General features: G+C 38.6%; 1 protein-coding gene across 3 annotated transcripts in view; it reads left to right on the forward strand.

The window, feature by feature from the left end:
• The window catches only part of PCOLCE2 (procollagen C-endopeptidase enhancer 2), a 202,759-nt gene that overhangs the window by 110,777 nt on the left and 77,576 nt on the right, over window positions 1-14,406 (forward strand). For 2 of the 3 annotated variants that reach the window (XM_079767106.1, XM_079767105.1), the window contains exons 6-8: window positions 546-700; window positions 5,902-5,985; window positions 7,835-8,002. In XM_079767106.1, coding sequence (XP_079623232.1) covers window positions 546-700; window positions 5,902-5,985; window positions 7,835-8,002 — 407 coding nt within the window. The remainder of the gene's footprint in view (window positions 1-545; window positions 701-5,901; window positions 5,986-7,834; window positions 8,003-14,406) is intronic. The other variant, XM_079767107.1, reaches the window with a different exon arrangement.

Genomic DNA, 14,406 nt, shown 5'->3' on the forward strand with positions numbered 1-14,406 from the left:
GCACCTGGAAATTTGTTCATTAAATTTCTTCATCTGATTCTCATGGCCAGCATCTCTAGCTCCCCAGGCCAGCTAGACCCAGAGTCTTCACTCAGAGAAACTGTGTAGTTCCCACATCCATATAAATCCTGAGGTGCTTATGATGAACCAGCTCAGCTTCAGTGTTTACATTGGTCTATATGTCCACTGCAGTCTATGGAGTCAAGTCCCAGCTCTCCTACATACTAGCTATAGGGCCTTGGGCAAATCACTGAACTCTGAACATCAGTTGCCTATTCCATAAGAAGGGGATAGTAATACGGTTGTGGTGCAGAGGGTTTACACAAAACACAGTGCCTAGCTCGGCAAACACTCAATGAATATTAGCTATTAGCATTAACATTGAGCAGATTAAGGCTTTCACCTTTTTAACGCATTTTAGCTTTTAAGTTTAAACAAGTAGTAATTTGTTAGAAATTAATGGAAACCTAGAAAATTCTACATTTCAGAGAGGTACCACCTAAACTTTAAAATATATCCACTTAAACATGTTTTTGTTCCTTTAGGCCAATTGTATCTGAAAGACATGAACTTCTCATTCAGTTTTTCTCAGACTTAAGCTTAACTGCAGATGGATTTATTGGTCACTACAAATTCAGGCCAAAAAAATTACCTACAACTACAGCAGTGCCAATGACCACCACAGTCACTGTAACTACAGGTGAGTTTTTCTGTTTTGAAATTTGTACATAAATTTAAGGAGTGTTAAAAAGTCTTTTGAAAGTAGAAAGAAAATCAAAAGGAAGTTATTTAAAACTAAAATAAGTTAAATAAGATGAAAACAATACATAAGAGACTAATATGACTCCATTAATGAAAGAAAAGTATAAGGTATAAGAATAATAAGCTAAGCCAAAGCTGGTTGGCCTGTGGACTGAAGGGTCCTGGGTTTGATTCTAGTCAAGGGCATACGCCCAGCGGGGGGCATGCAGGAGGCAGCCAATCAATGATTCTCTCTCATCATTGATGTTTCCATCTCTCTCCCTTTCTCTCTGAAATCAATAAAAATATTTTTTAAAGAAAAGAATCCTAAGCTAATACTTTTTAAATGGATTTTTAGAAGAGAGGGAGAATTTACATTGATGTGAGAAAGAAATATTGATTGGTTGCCTCCCATCTGCATACCAAAACCTGGGTGTATGCCCTGACTGGGAATCAAACCTGCCACCTTCTGATGTATGGGGACAGTGCTCTAAACAACTGAGCCATACCAGCCAGGGCTAAGCTAATAATTTATAAATGTCATCTTAAAAAATTATGACCAGTTAAAAATTACTAGGAACCCACATAACAGATCATTATTAGACTACTTTTTCTTTTCTGGCACTTATAAAATTATGATTTTCTTTTTATTACATAGAATTATAGCATTTTAGATTAAAATACTATGCCTGTTTTCACATCTGCCAGTATTTGCACTTTTTTTATTGTTTTTGCTTCGCTCCAAAATGTGTCATACAAAATATATTACATCTTTTTTTTAGAGTAAATAAAACAAAAATATTTGACATATTCTAGAAGTCAGTTGGGAAACTCTGGTCTGGGACATGATCTAAGAATTGGAGAGACAGGAGGGGTTCCCTGTATCTAGTCTCTACATCCTGTTAACTCCACTCACTGGGATTTCAGGCCCCAGATATCAAAATCTAAATCCAGGGAGCAGAAAAAAAGTGAGGAGGAAGGACCTAAGGTTAAGAAAATAAGCAGTTTGAAATAAGACCAACTTTATTGTCCACTATTTTCTGTATGCTCCCCAAGTAAGGTTATCCCGAGGACAGGCCATTCTAAAAGAGTTTATTTTTCTGAGCATTCCCCAAGTTTGCCACCTTGTGGCCTGGAAGGGTACTGCCTCATGTTACTGTAGCATTACTCCAGCTCATCTCAGTGGACCCTGCTGTCCTTATTCTTTCCAGTGAATTATCTGGTCACACCCATAGTGCTTAGTGGTTCCCTAGCTTTTATCTCCAGTCCTAAACTTTCTCTTAAATTGCAAACATGGATTTGTAATTATCTCCTAGAGTTTTGCAACTGCGAGACATTTATATTAAAACCTATCAAACTCAACTTGTTTTTATTACACTACTTTCTGCCCTAAACCTGCTCCTCCACCTGCTTCCCAACATAGCCTACAACATCAGAGCCACACTCTGAGAGTCATCTTTGACCTCTATCTGACCTCCCCACTGCAAGCCCTGCCACCACACACACACACACACACACACACACACAAAGCCAACCAGGCCTGTCTCCCTCTTAAAGTCTTTCTCTACACCTTGCCACCCAGTACATTAGCCACTACTGAGCACTGAAAATGTGGCTGGTGCTACTGAGGGACTGAGTTTTTAATTTAATGAAATTTAAAAAGCCTCATGTGCTTAGTGGGTACCAAATTGGACAGCATGGGAGCCCAACTCCTTCATGTGGTATATAAGGCCCTTCACACTTCATCCCTATTCTCTCTTTTTAGATTAATCTTTGGTCCCTACCACCTCTTTCCTTATGCTCTAAGTATTTTGGATTTTATCCTAAGTGTCGGGGAAACTGTTGATGGATTTAAGCAAAGTTCAGGATTAGGTTTGCACTGTGAAGATCACGCTGGTCACTGTGACGTGAATGGGCTTTAGGGGTCAAGAGGATCCGTAGGTTCTTGTGGTTGTCCAGGTGAACTTCTGTGGTATGATGTAAATACAGAGAGCCCTGACAGGTAGCTCAGTTGGTTAGATCATCATCCCACTATGATAAGGTTTCAGATTTGATCCCCAGTCAGGGCACATATAAGAATCAACCAATGGATGTATAAATAAGTGGAACAACAAATCAATGCTTCTCTCTCTCTGTAAAATCAATTAAAATAAATAAATAAATAAATAAATAAATAAATAAATAAATAAAATACAGAGATAGTCAAGAGTTACTGACAATTGTGCAAGTCAGGGACATTGGGAGATATTGACAGGGCTTGGTGATTAATTGGACTAGGGAGATCAGGTATGTGTCAAGAATGCCTCCCAGATCCCTGGCTTGCAAAACCTTGGGGGATAATGTAACCATTCACTGAAGTTGAGAACTGGGTAGAGGGGTAGGCTGATAAGTTAAGCTGTGAGCTTGTTGGATCTGAGGTGTCCATGAGATACTCAAGTGGGAATGTCATGTGGACAGTTATGTCTATGAGCCTCCAGACCAGAAGATAATTTTAAGTAAGATATCTAAATCTAATAATCATCACCAGTACATGGCTGATACCAGGACCCAGAATGAGATTGCCTAGGATGAGGTTAGAGGTGAAAGAAGGGCTGAATTAACTCTCTAGAAACTCCAACACTTTAAAGGGAGAATATGCTAGTAATGGAGACTGAAAGGCGAGAACTAAGGAGGAGGGAGGGTTCATGTGCCAGGGAACCCTGGGAAGAGGATGTTGTAAGAAGGGAATGGTTAGTAGAGCGAAGTGTTGATGAAACTTCAAAAAAGGGAAGGATTAAAATGTTTCCATTCTTTTTCATGACTTTGAGACTCTAGCAAGAGTTATGTAAGTGGGCTGAGGTGTTTGGAACAAGGTGAAGAAATTCATACTAAGTTCCAGCAACTCATTCCACAAGTTTGGTCCTAAAGAAGAGAGAGAGAGGCTTTGAGTGTCTAGAAGAAGTTAAAGGCAATGGGAAGCAGCCAGCAATGGAGAACATACTGGCAGACAGAAGGATGACCTGAGGAGGAAACATCTACTAAGGTGAGGGGCATGGCCTCCAGAGCAGCAGTCACCAACTGGTGGTCCGTGGACCACTGGTGGTCCGTGAGGTCTGAAAGGTTGGTGACCGCTGCTCCAGAGGACTCACAGGACAGACCTCTGGCCAGAGGTGGAGCAGCCTCTTCTCTCAGGGGTGGGAGAGAAGAGAGCAACTGCAGACAAGGCAGCTTTGAAGGTTTGGTGGGGATCTTGCAGACATTTTCTTCTATGATCTCTGTTCTCTCTATGAAATAGGCAGGATCCCCTGCTAAGAATGAGAAGGGAGGTGGTTAGGAGAATGAGAGAATTTGAAAAAGAGCTGTGGAAATTGGGGAGTGAGTTGATCCACCAAACATCTTGTCACTTCAATGAGGGTCCATTTGTGGACTCAGCTGAGTGCAGGCACAGGTTCAGACAGGGTTGAAGGACAAGGGGGAAATGACATTTAAGGTATTGTCAAGAAAATGACAGAAATAATGGAAATTAAGTGGAACAGCCAAGGAAGTAAAGATGAATTGGGAACAAATGAGAGGTGTTGGACCACTAAAGATAGAAAAAAAAAAGTAGTCATGAGAGTAAATCAATAACTAAGCTTGAAGCAGAGGCAGTTATACTGGATATGAATATGTCTAAATTTGAGAGATTGGTGACTAAAGACTTCAACAGGAGTACATGTGATCCTGGGACTGAGTGACTGAAATGGAGCAGAGAGAAAGTCTCTGGGAAGGATGAGGCCATGACATGGAGAGGGAGCACCACACTGAGGGTGCCCCACCAAGATAGGTGCAGGAGTACACAGAGAGGAAGGCTGAGAAGAGCAGGGCAGTGGGGAGATGACAGTAGGGTGAAGAGGGTTAAGGTTGTGTAGCTGATGACTGAGAGCAAGAGAGCAAGGATGTACGGAAGGGAGGGATGGAACAGTGTAGGACACCAACCCAACTTCCATTCTGACATTTGGAGGCTGAAAAGGAGCTGGCTTCCAGTCATCCACATAGAAGGGTGCCCTTTCATCCATCAGGGAGAACATAATGCCACTACTTTTTGGTTCAATTCATTAGGTAAATTTAGGTCTCCAACTTCTGGAACAACATCCCCTCAAGTGTTTACTGAGCTCTTTGTCTTAAAAAGAAATGTATGTATGTATTAAGGTATTATATGTATTTAACATTTAATTTTATATATTTTATGTTGTAATCCACTTCAGATCCTTTTTGGAGTTTAGTAGGGGTACAAATTAAGAATAAATAAATAACAAATTCACAGAAGAGTCCGCAGAACCTATTAGAAGGGCAGCACTTCAATTGCAAATTCTTACCTAACGAGTGCAATTTTGTTACAGTTGTTTTGCTTGGTTCTTCCTAGAATATTGCCACATATAAGTGAATAATTAGCAAGTATTTTTGAAACATTTTAAATGATGGTAATTGGGATTAAGTATTTTATTTTGTTAACTCATGGTTTCTCAACCGTGGAACTAGTCACATTTTGGGCCACATAATTCTTTCCTATTGGGCACTGTCCATTGTTAAGTTATCTAGCAGCATCCCTACCCACTAGATGCTAGAAGCATGCCCTAGTTGTGACAACAAAACTATTTCCAGACAGGCCATGGCAGGCTCAACATAAATGTTTAGTAATTGGTTGCATCTAATTATAGATATAATGCACTTTACACAGGAGAGCAGTGTTTCTAGAAACCCTGTACTGTCCACAGTTAAGTAATTGCATGTTTTAAATGTACCAAGAAAGCTCTCTCCATCTTTAGGGAGACACTATATACTTCTTTGTGTAAAGTGAAGAGTTAACCTATATTTTCTTAGTTCATATTTGTTGTATTAGATTTTTCTAAGCAGGGCAAATGAAAACTCTATTTTTGGTTATAGTGTTAGTTTTTTGGAAAACAAGAGAATAAGGCTAATTATGGGTTTTCTTTTATCTCAGGTTTAAAATTCAGCAAAGGAGCAATTTTAGTTGGTAGTATAAATAATTTCTTTTGCATGCTCTTTAATTATTTCATTGCAATGACATATTGGTGGCTCAGTTAAATAAATACGAATGTTAAAGTGATAGATTTGTATCTAAATAGCAATTATACTTGAATTTATTTTCCTGAATCTTATGTCTTTCCTTTTTGAATTAAGGTTTAAAACCCACCATGGCCATGTGTCAACAAAAATGTAGATGGGCTGGTACTCTGGAAAGCAATTACTGTTCAAGCAATTTTGGTAAGATATAAAACCAAGCAACTTTGGTTTTATAAGAAACTTATAAGAAATGTGAGACTATATGCTTAGTCTCAAAGAAATTGGCATGAATGTGATGGTAAAGGGTAAGTTACACTCTTAATTTACCCAAGAAATTACTTTCCCATACACTGAGGTTTGTGAACTTGTGCTCTTCAAAGTATTAGAGTTCATCACTGAGAAAAATATGTATATAGAAAATTTACTTTTTCATATAAACTTAATTTGACTCCTAGTACATGATACTGCTATTCTGTATATTTTGGTTGGCTCAGTATTTCTGAAAACAAAAACAAAAACACACAACAAACCTGTATACTTTTTTCTCACATATTTTTCATATATTGGTTATCTTTTTATACATTGGCTAGAGGCCCAATGCATCTGCATATGCAAATTAACCTGCCATCTTTGTTGGGTTAATTTGCATACTCACTCCTGATTGACTGGTGGGCATTGAGAAGGTACAGTCAATTATCATGTTACTCTTTTTTTTAGGTAGATAATTCAACTTCAATAAATTAAAAGCATATCTAACCTGGCCTCTCTCAGAGGAAATTCAAGCATTTCCTCTGCAATGTCTGTCCTTCTAAAATATTAAATTTAAACCTGGAAATCTGAAATCTATTTGGAAACACTTATAAATTGGAACCTGAGGCGACATTACTAATGATTTAGAATTTACAAGAGCTTTTTAAACTAAAATATAGTTGCACTTTTTGTGAAAACCACTCAAGAGCAAAAGATACCATATTTAATTATGTTTCTTATTTCCACAAGGAAGATTTAGGAAGGTCTTGCCAGGAAAAGAAAGTGGCGCAACCTAAAAGCTTACCCCAGACCCAGGGCCTCCTAGAGGGGCTCTGCATGCCTTGCAGACCTGGGCCATTCCCCACTCATTTTCCAGGCATAAAAATGAACCAAACAGCACAGGTGTCACTGCCACCACAGCCAGCCTGTCTCTGCAGGAGGTGCTTCAGGAAATCTCCTTCTCTGTCTTTTGATGCCACCTAATTCCACTTGGCTACAAGCTGACATTTTGCAGTGAACACTCAGAGGAGAATTCTGACTTTTGTGAGCTTTGCACATCATGTGAGCAGTGAGCTCTCACTTCACCCCAAAAGGCTCCTATCAGCCAAGTCCAAAACTTAACTCCACTGTGACTCACTGTGCCAATATTACATGGCAAAACAACCACAAACAGTCACCTGCAGCCCATTGGTTCTCAGCCTGACCTCCAGGGGCAGTTTGGGTTGTCACAATAACCGGGGAGTGCTACTGTTTTTTTCTGGGCAGGGACAGGCTCATAAAATAGTCCTTCAATGCAGGTCCCATTCCACGTGGCATTGCCCTCACCAAAATGCCAAAAGCACACCTTTGAGAAACACATATTCTTTCCTTCTGTGGCTTAGAAATTAGACTCTTTTCTCCAAAAGTCAAAATGGAAAAAAGAGAGTTACATAATGAAAAGCAAGTGAATTTTGCTAGAAAAAATCTTAAGCAAGAAAATGCTTTGTTATAATTCAGTTCTATACCTTGATTTGTTAAATGAGATAAATAGGGTGGATAAGAAAGAGAATATCAGCTCAACCTTTGTGGCTCAGGGTCTCAATATCTAGCAACATGGGCAGCATGATAGCACCACGGCTCCTTTCTTCAACCTGAATTTTGGTGACAAGCATACAGAATCAAATTTGATTGTTCTGCTAGGGCCTTCTCTTTAACATTAAAATGCTTCCCATCTGACACTTAGAAAAATGTAAAATTATGTTCAATTCTGCCTACATTTGCCTTCACTGTTATATTATTTCAAAAATGTTTTCTTCTGCAGTATTTGCTGGTACTGTTATCACAACCATCACGCGGGGTGGAAGCTTGCATGCCACAGTCTCCCTCATCAGCATCTATAAAGAGGGAAATCTGGCAATTCAACAGGCTGGCAAGAACATGAGTGCCAAGGTCATTGTGATTTGCAAGCAGTGCCCTCTCCTCAGAAGAGGTGAGTAAGGAGGAAGATTTTAGTCTTGCAGTGGAGCTCAGGGACAGAGATGGGGACAAGAGAGCCTCTCCAAGCTACTCAGGGATCTGAGCATGCTCTAGCTAGTTAATGGAAGTCAAGTCAGGGCTTTTGGAACAGAAGGAAGACTGTGGCATCAGGCAGAATTGGGCTCTAAGCCCAGTTCCTGTGAGGTGGACAAGGATGAGGAGCAGAAATGATGAATGAGTCCAAGCAGCACATGAGGTTGGATCAATACAGACAGACACAGAGGAGCAGTTCAGAAGAAAGAAACTTTCAGTTATGCACTTAAGGTGCCAATATTACAGAGGAAAATATTCAGCAAATAAAAGACAATTCATTCCAAGCCAGTTTGGCTCAGTGGATAGAGCGTCAGCGTGCGGACTGAAGTAGCCCGGGTTCGATTCTGGTCAAGGGCACATGTCCAGGTTGCAGACTTGATCCCTAGTGGGGGGGTGTGCAGGAGGCAGAAAATCAAAGATTCTCTCTCATCATTGATGTTTCTCTCTCTTCCTCTCCCTCTTGAAATCAATAAAAATATTAAAAGGTGTTTTTAAAAAAATGCAATTCAGAGCTCAAGTTCAGAAGGGAGAGAGGCATATATTGGTTAGAATTAAAGATTTGGGAATAATTTTCAGATGTAGGATCATTTAATCCATACATGGGAATGAGTTTAAGAGAAATTAAGGGAAAGGGAAAGTTACTCCAGAGCCAGAATCACATAATTTTTAAACAAGCTCTTTAACTTATAAAAGTAATATATTTTCTATGGTTATAAAAAAGTTTAAATATGTAGAGAAGTATATAAAATGTGAAGCCCTTTCCCTTTTATTTTATTAATTTCTTTATTGATTAAGGTATTACATATGTGTCCTTATTCCCTCATTATCCACCCCCCCATCACCCCACTCATGCCCTCACCCCACTTTTATCTGTGTCCACTGGTTAGGCTTATATGCATGCATACAAGTCCTTTGGTTGATCTCACCCCTTACACCCACTGTCCCCTATCTTCCCTCTGAGGTTTGATGGTCTGATCGATGTTTCTCTGTCTCTGGATCTATTTTCGTGCATCAGTTTATGTTGTTCATTATATTCCACAAATGAGTGAGATCATGTGATATTTATCTTTCTCTGACTGACTTATTTCACTTAGCATAATACTCTCCAGTTCCATCCATGCTGTTGCAAATGGTAAGAACTCCGTCTTTTTTAGCACAGCATAGTATTCCATTGTGTAGATGTACCACAGTTTTTTAATCCACTCATCTGCTGATGGGCACTTAGGCTGTTTCCAAATCTTAGCTATTGTAAATTGTGCTGCTATGAACATAGTGGTGCATATATCCTTTCTAATTGGTGTTTCTAGTTTCTTGGGATATATTCCTAGAAGTGAGATCACTGGGTCAAATGGGAGTTCCATTTTCAGTTTTTGGAGGAAACTCCATACTGTTCTCCACAGTGGTTGCACCAGTCTGCATTCTCAACAGCAGTGCACGAGGGTTCCTTTTTCTACGAATCCTCCCCAGCACTAGTCGTTTGTTGATTTGTTGATTATAGCCATTTTGACAGGTGTGAGATGGTACCGCATTGTCGTTTTGATTTGCATCTCTCAGATGATTAGTGACTTTGAGAATATTTTCATATGCCTCTTTGCCTTCCTTCAGTCTTCTTTCGAAAAGTATCTACACCATTTGTTGAAGAGACTATCTTGATTCCATTGTATGTTCATGCCTCCTTTGTCGAATATTAATTGAGCATAGTGATTTGGGTCGATATCTGGATTTTCTGTCCTATTCCATTGGTCTATGTGTCTGTTCTTTTGCCAGTACCAGGCTGTTTTGAGAACAGTGGCTTTGTGATACAGCTTGAAATCTGGTATTGAGATCCCACCTACTTTATTCTTCTTTCCCAGGATTGCTGTGGCTATTCGGGGTCTTTTTTTATTCTGAATGATTTTTTTTAGCATATTAGGCTTTATTATATAGGATTACTGACTATTTTCTCTATGCTGTATATGACAGGAAACACGATGGTTTTTTTATTAATTTTTTTATTGATTAAGGTGTTACATATGTGTCCTTATTTCCCCATTATTCCCCTGTCCACCCCACTCATGCCCTTACCCTTCTGTTGTCTGTGTCCATTGGTTAGGCTTATATGCAGGCATACAAGTCCTCTGGTTGATCTCTCCCCCTTACCCCCACCCTCCCCTACCTTCCCTCTGATGTTTGATGGTCTGATTGATGTTTTTCTGTCTCTGGAACTGTTTTTGTTCATAAGTTTATGTTGTTTATTATATTCCATAAATGAGTGAGATCATGCGATGTTTATCTTTCTCTGACTGGCTTATTTCACTAAGCATAATGATCTCCAGTTCTTTCCATGTTGTTGCAAATGGTAGGAATTCCTTCCTTTTTAGCGCAGTGTAGTATTCCATTGTGTAGATGTACAACAGTTTTTTAATCCACTCTTCTGCTGATGGACACTTAGGCTGTTGCCAAATCTTAGTTATGGTAAATTGTGCTACTATGAACATAGGGGTGCACATATCCTTTCTGATTGATGTTTCTAGCTTCTTGGGATATATTCCTAGAAGTGGTATTACTGGGTCAAATGGGAGTTCCATTTTTAGTTTTTGGAGGAAACTCCATTCTGTTCTCCACAGTGGCTGCACCAGTCTGCATTCCCACCAGCAGTGCACCATGGTTCCCTTTTCTTCGCATCCTCGCCAACATTTGTCGTTTATTGATGATAGCCATTCTGACAGGTGTGAGATGGTACCGCATTGTCGTTTTGATTTGCATCTCTCGGATAATTAGTGACTTTTGAGCATGTTTTCATATGTTTCTTGGCCTTCCTGCTGTCTTCTTTCAAAAAGTGTCTATTTAGGTCCTTTTCCCATTTCTTGATTGGATTGTTTATCTTCCTTTTGTTGAGTTGTATGAGTTTTCTGTAAATGTTGGAGATTAAACTCTTATCAGTGATAACAGTGGCATATATGTTCTCCCATGCAGTGGTCTTTCTTGTTGTTTTGTTGATGGTTTCTTTTGCTGTGAAAAAGCTTTTATTTTGATGTAGTCCCATTTGTTTATTTTCTCTTTAGCTTCCATTGCCCTAGGGGCAGTACCAGTGAAGAAGTTCTTTCAGCATATGTCTGAGATTGTGTTGCCTGTGGATTCCTCTAGTATTTTTATTGTTTCCCGTCTTATGTTTAAGTCCTTGATCCATTTTGAGTTTATTTTTGTGTATGGTGTAAGTTGGTGATCTTGTTTCATTTTTTTGCATGTATTTGTCCAATTTTCACAACACCATTTATTGAAGAGACTGTCTTGACTCCATTGTATGTTCATGCCTCCTTTGTCAAATATTAATTGAGCATACTGGTTTGGGTCGATATCTGGATTCTCTATTCTATTCAATTGATCTATATGTCTGTTCTTGTGCAAGTACCATGCTGTTTTGAGAACAGTGGCTTTGTAATACAGCTTGAAATCTGGTATTGAGATCCCACCTACTTTATTCTTCTTTCTCAGGATTGCTGTGGCTATTCGGGGTCTTTTTGTATTTCAGATGAATTTTTGGAGAGTTCCTTCTAGGTCTGTGAAATATGCCGTTAGTATTTTAATGGGGAGTGCATTGAATGTATAGATTGCTTTGGGTAGTATGTACATTTTAATGATGTTGTTTCTACCAATCCATGAACATGGTATGTTCTTCCACCTGTTTACGTCTTCCTCTATCTCTTCTTTCAGTGTTCTGTAGTTTTATGCGTATAGGTCTTTTACCTCCTTAGTTAAGTGTATTCCTAGGTATCTTAATTTTTTTACTGAGGTGGTAAATGGGATTGTTCTTTAATATCTCTTTCTTTAAGTTCACTATTGGTGTATTAGAAATTCCATAGATTTCTTGGTGTTAATTTTGTATCCTGCTACATTGCTAAATTCATTTATTAAGTCTATTAGTTTTTTGATGGAGTCTTTCGGGTTTTTTATGTACAATATATGTACAATATCATGTCATCTGCAAATAAGGGAAGCTTTACTTCTTCTTTTCCAATTCGGATGCCTTTTATTTCTTCTTCTTGTCTAATTGAAATGGCCAATACTTCCAGTACTATGTGGAACAGGAGTGGTGAGAGTGCGCATCCCTGTCTTGTTCCTGTTCTTAGGGGAAATGGTTTCAGTTTTTGCCCATTGAGTATGATGTTTGCTGTTGGTTTATCATATATAGCTTTTATGATGTTGAGGTATGATCCTTCTATTCCCACCTTGTTGAGAGTTTTTATCAAAAAAGGGTGTTGGATTTTGTCAAATGCTTTTTCTGCATCAATTGATATGACTATGTGATATTTATCTATCAGTTTGTTTATGTGATGTATCACATTTATTGCGCTGTGGATATTGTACCATCCTTGCATTCCTGGGATAAATCCTACTTGATCATGGGATATGATCTTTCTGATGTACTGCTAGAGCCAATTTGCTAGAATTTTGTTGAGGATTTTGGCATCTATGTTCATGAGGCATATTGGCCTACAATTCTCTTTAATTGTGTTGTCTTTATCTGGTTTTGGTATTAGGGTGATGCTGGCTTCATAGAAGGAGCTTGGAAGTGTTCCTTCCTCTTGAAATTGTTGGAAATGTCTTAGGAGGATAGGTTTTAGTTCTTCCTTGAATGGTTGGTAAAACTCTCCTGTAAAGACTTCTGGCCCCGGGCTTTTGTTTGCCAGAAGCTTTTTGATGACTGCTTCAACTTCTTCCATAGTTACTGGCCTATTTAGCTGTTTAGATTATTCCTGATTGAGTTTTGGAATGTTATATTTTTCTAGGTATATGTCCATTTCCTCCAGGTTGTCCAGTTTGTTGGAATGGAGTTGTTCGTAATATTTTTTAACAATCCTTTTTATTTTAGTGGGGTCTGTTGTTATTTCACCTCTTTCATATCTTATTTTGTTTATTTGGGTGCTCTCTCTTTGCTTCTTGGTGAGCCTGGCTAGAGGTTCTTCAATCTTGTTTATCCTTTCAGAGAACCAACTCTTGGTTTTGTTGATCTTTTGTATTGTTTCTTTGGTCTCTATGTCATTTATCTCTGCTCTGATCTTTATTATTTCCTTCCTTCTGCTTATACTGGGCTTTTTTTTTCTCTCTCTCTCTTTTTTTTTAACTCTTTGAGTTGTAGGATTAGGTAATTTATTACCATTATTTGGTGTTTTTTACAGTAGGCTTGTAGAGCTATGAACTTCCCTCTCAAGACTGCTTTCACTGTGTCCCACAGATTTTGGATTGTTGTGTTTTCATTGTCATTTGTTGCCATGATGTTTTTTATTTCTTCCTTGATCTCTCTGGTAACCGAGTCTTTGTTTAATAGCATGCTGTTTAGTCTCCATGTGTTTGATTTTTTGGATTGTTTTTATTGTAGTTGATTTCCAGTTTTATGCCACTGTGATCTGAGAAGATGCTTGATATGATTTCTATCTTCTTAAATTTGAAGAGACTTTGCCTATGACTCAACATATGGTCTATCTTTGAAAATGACCCATGTGCACTTGAGAAGAATGTATATTCTGTGGCTTTGGGGTGAAATATTCTGAAGATGTCAATTAATTCCATCTGGTCTAGTGAGTCATTTAGGATTGATGTTGCTTTGCTGATTTTTTGTTTAGCTGATTTGTCCAATTGTGATAGTGGGGTATTAAGGTCCTCTGCTATGATTGTATTGCTGTAAATCTCTCCCTTGATATCCTCCAGGAGGTTTTTTATGTATTTGGGTACTTCTGTATTGGGTGCGTATATGTTTACCAGAGTTATTTCTTCTTGTTGGATTGCTCCCTTTAGTGTTATGCAGTGGCCTTCCTTATGTCTTATTATGTCCTTCACTTTGAGATCTAATTTTTCAGATATAAGTAATTGCTACCCCAGCTTTTTTTTTTTTTTATTTCCATTCGCCTGGGAAACCTTTTTCCATCCCTTCACCCTCAGTCTGTTTGCGTCTTTTTTTCTGAAGTGGGTTTCTTGTTGACAGCAGATATATGGGTCTTGTTTTCTTATCCAATCCCTTACCCTATGTCTTTTGATTGTGGCATTTAATCCATTTACATTTAAAGTTATTATTGATAGGTACTTATTTGTTGCCATTTTTATTCTTTACCCCTGTGTTCCTTCTTCGCTTCCTATTTCTTTTTTTACAGCAGACCCTTTAGCATTTCTTGAATTGCTGGTTTGGTGGTAATAAATTCCCTTAGTCCTTTTTTGTCCTCGTTGCTCCTTATTTCACCTTCAATTTTGATTGATAGCCTTGCTGGGTACAGTATTCTTGAACTGAGACCCTTCCTTTGCATGACTTTGTTTATTTCATTTCATTCCCTTCTGGCCTGATGAGTTTCT

The sequence above is a fragment of the Cnephaeus nilssonii genome (genome assembly GCF_951640355.1).
Source record: "Cnephaeus nilssonii genome assembly, chromosome: 3".
Lineage (NCBI taxonomy): Eukaryota > Metazoa > Chordata > Mammalia > Chiroptera > Vespertilionidae > Cnephaeus > Cnephaeus nilssonii.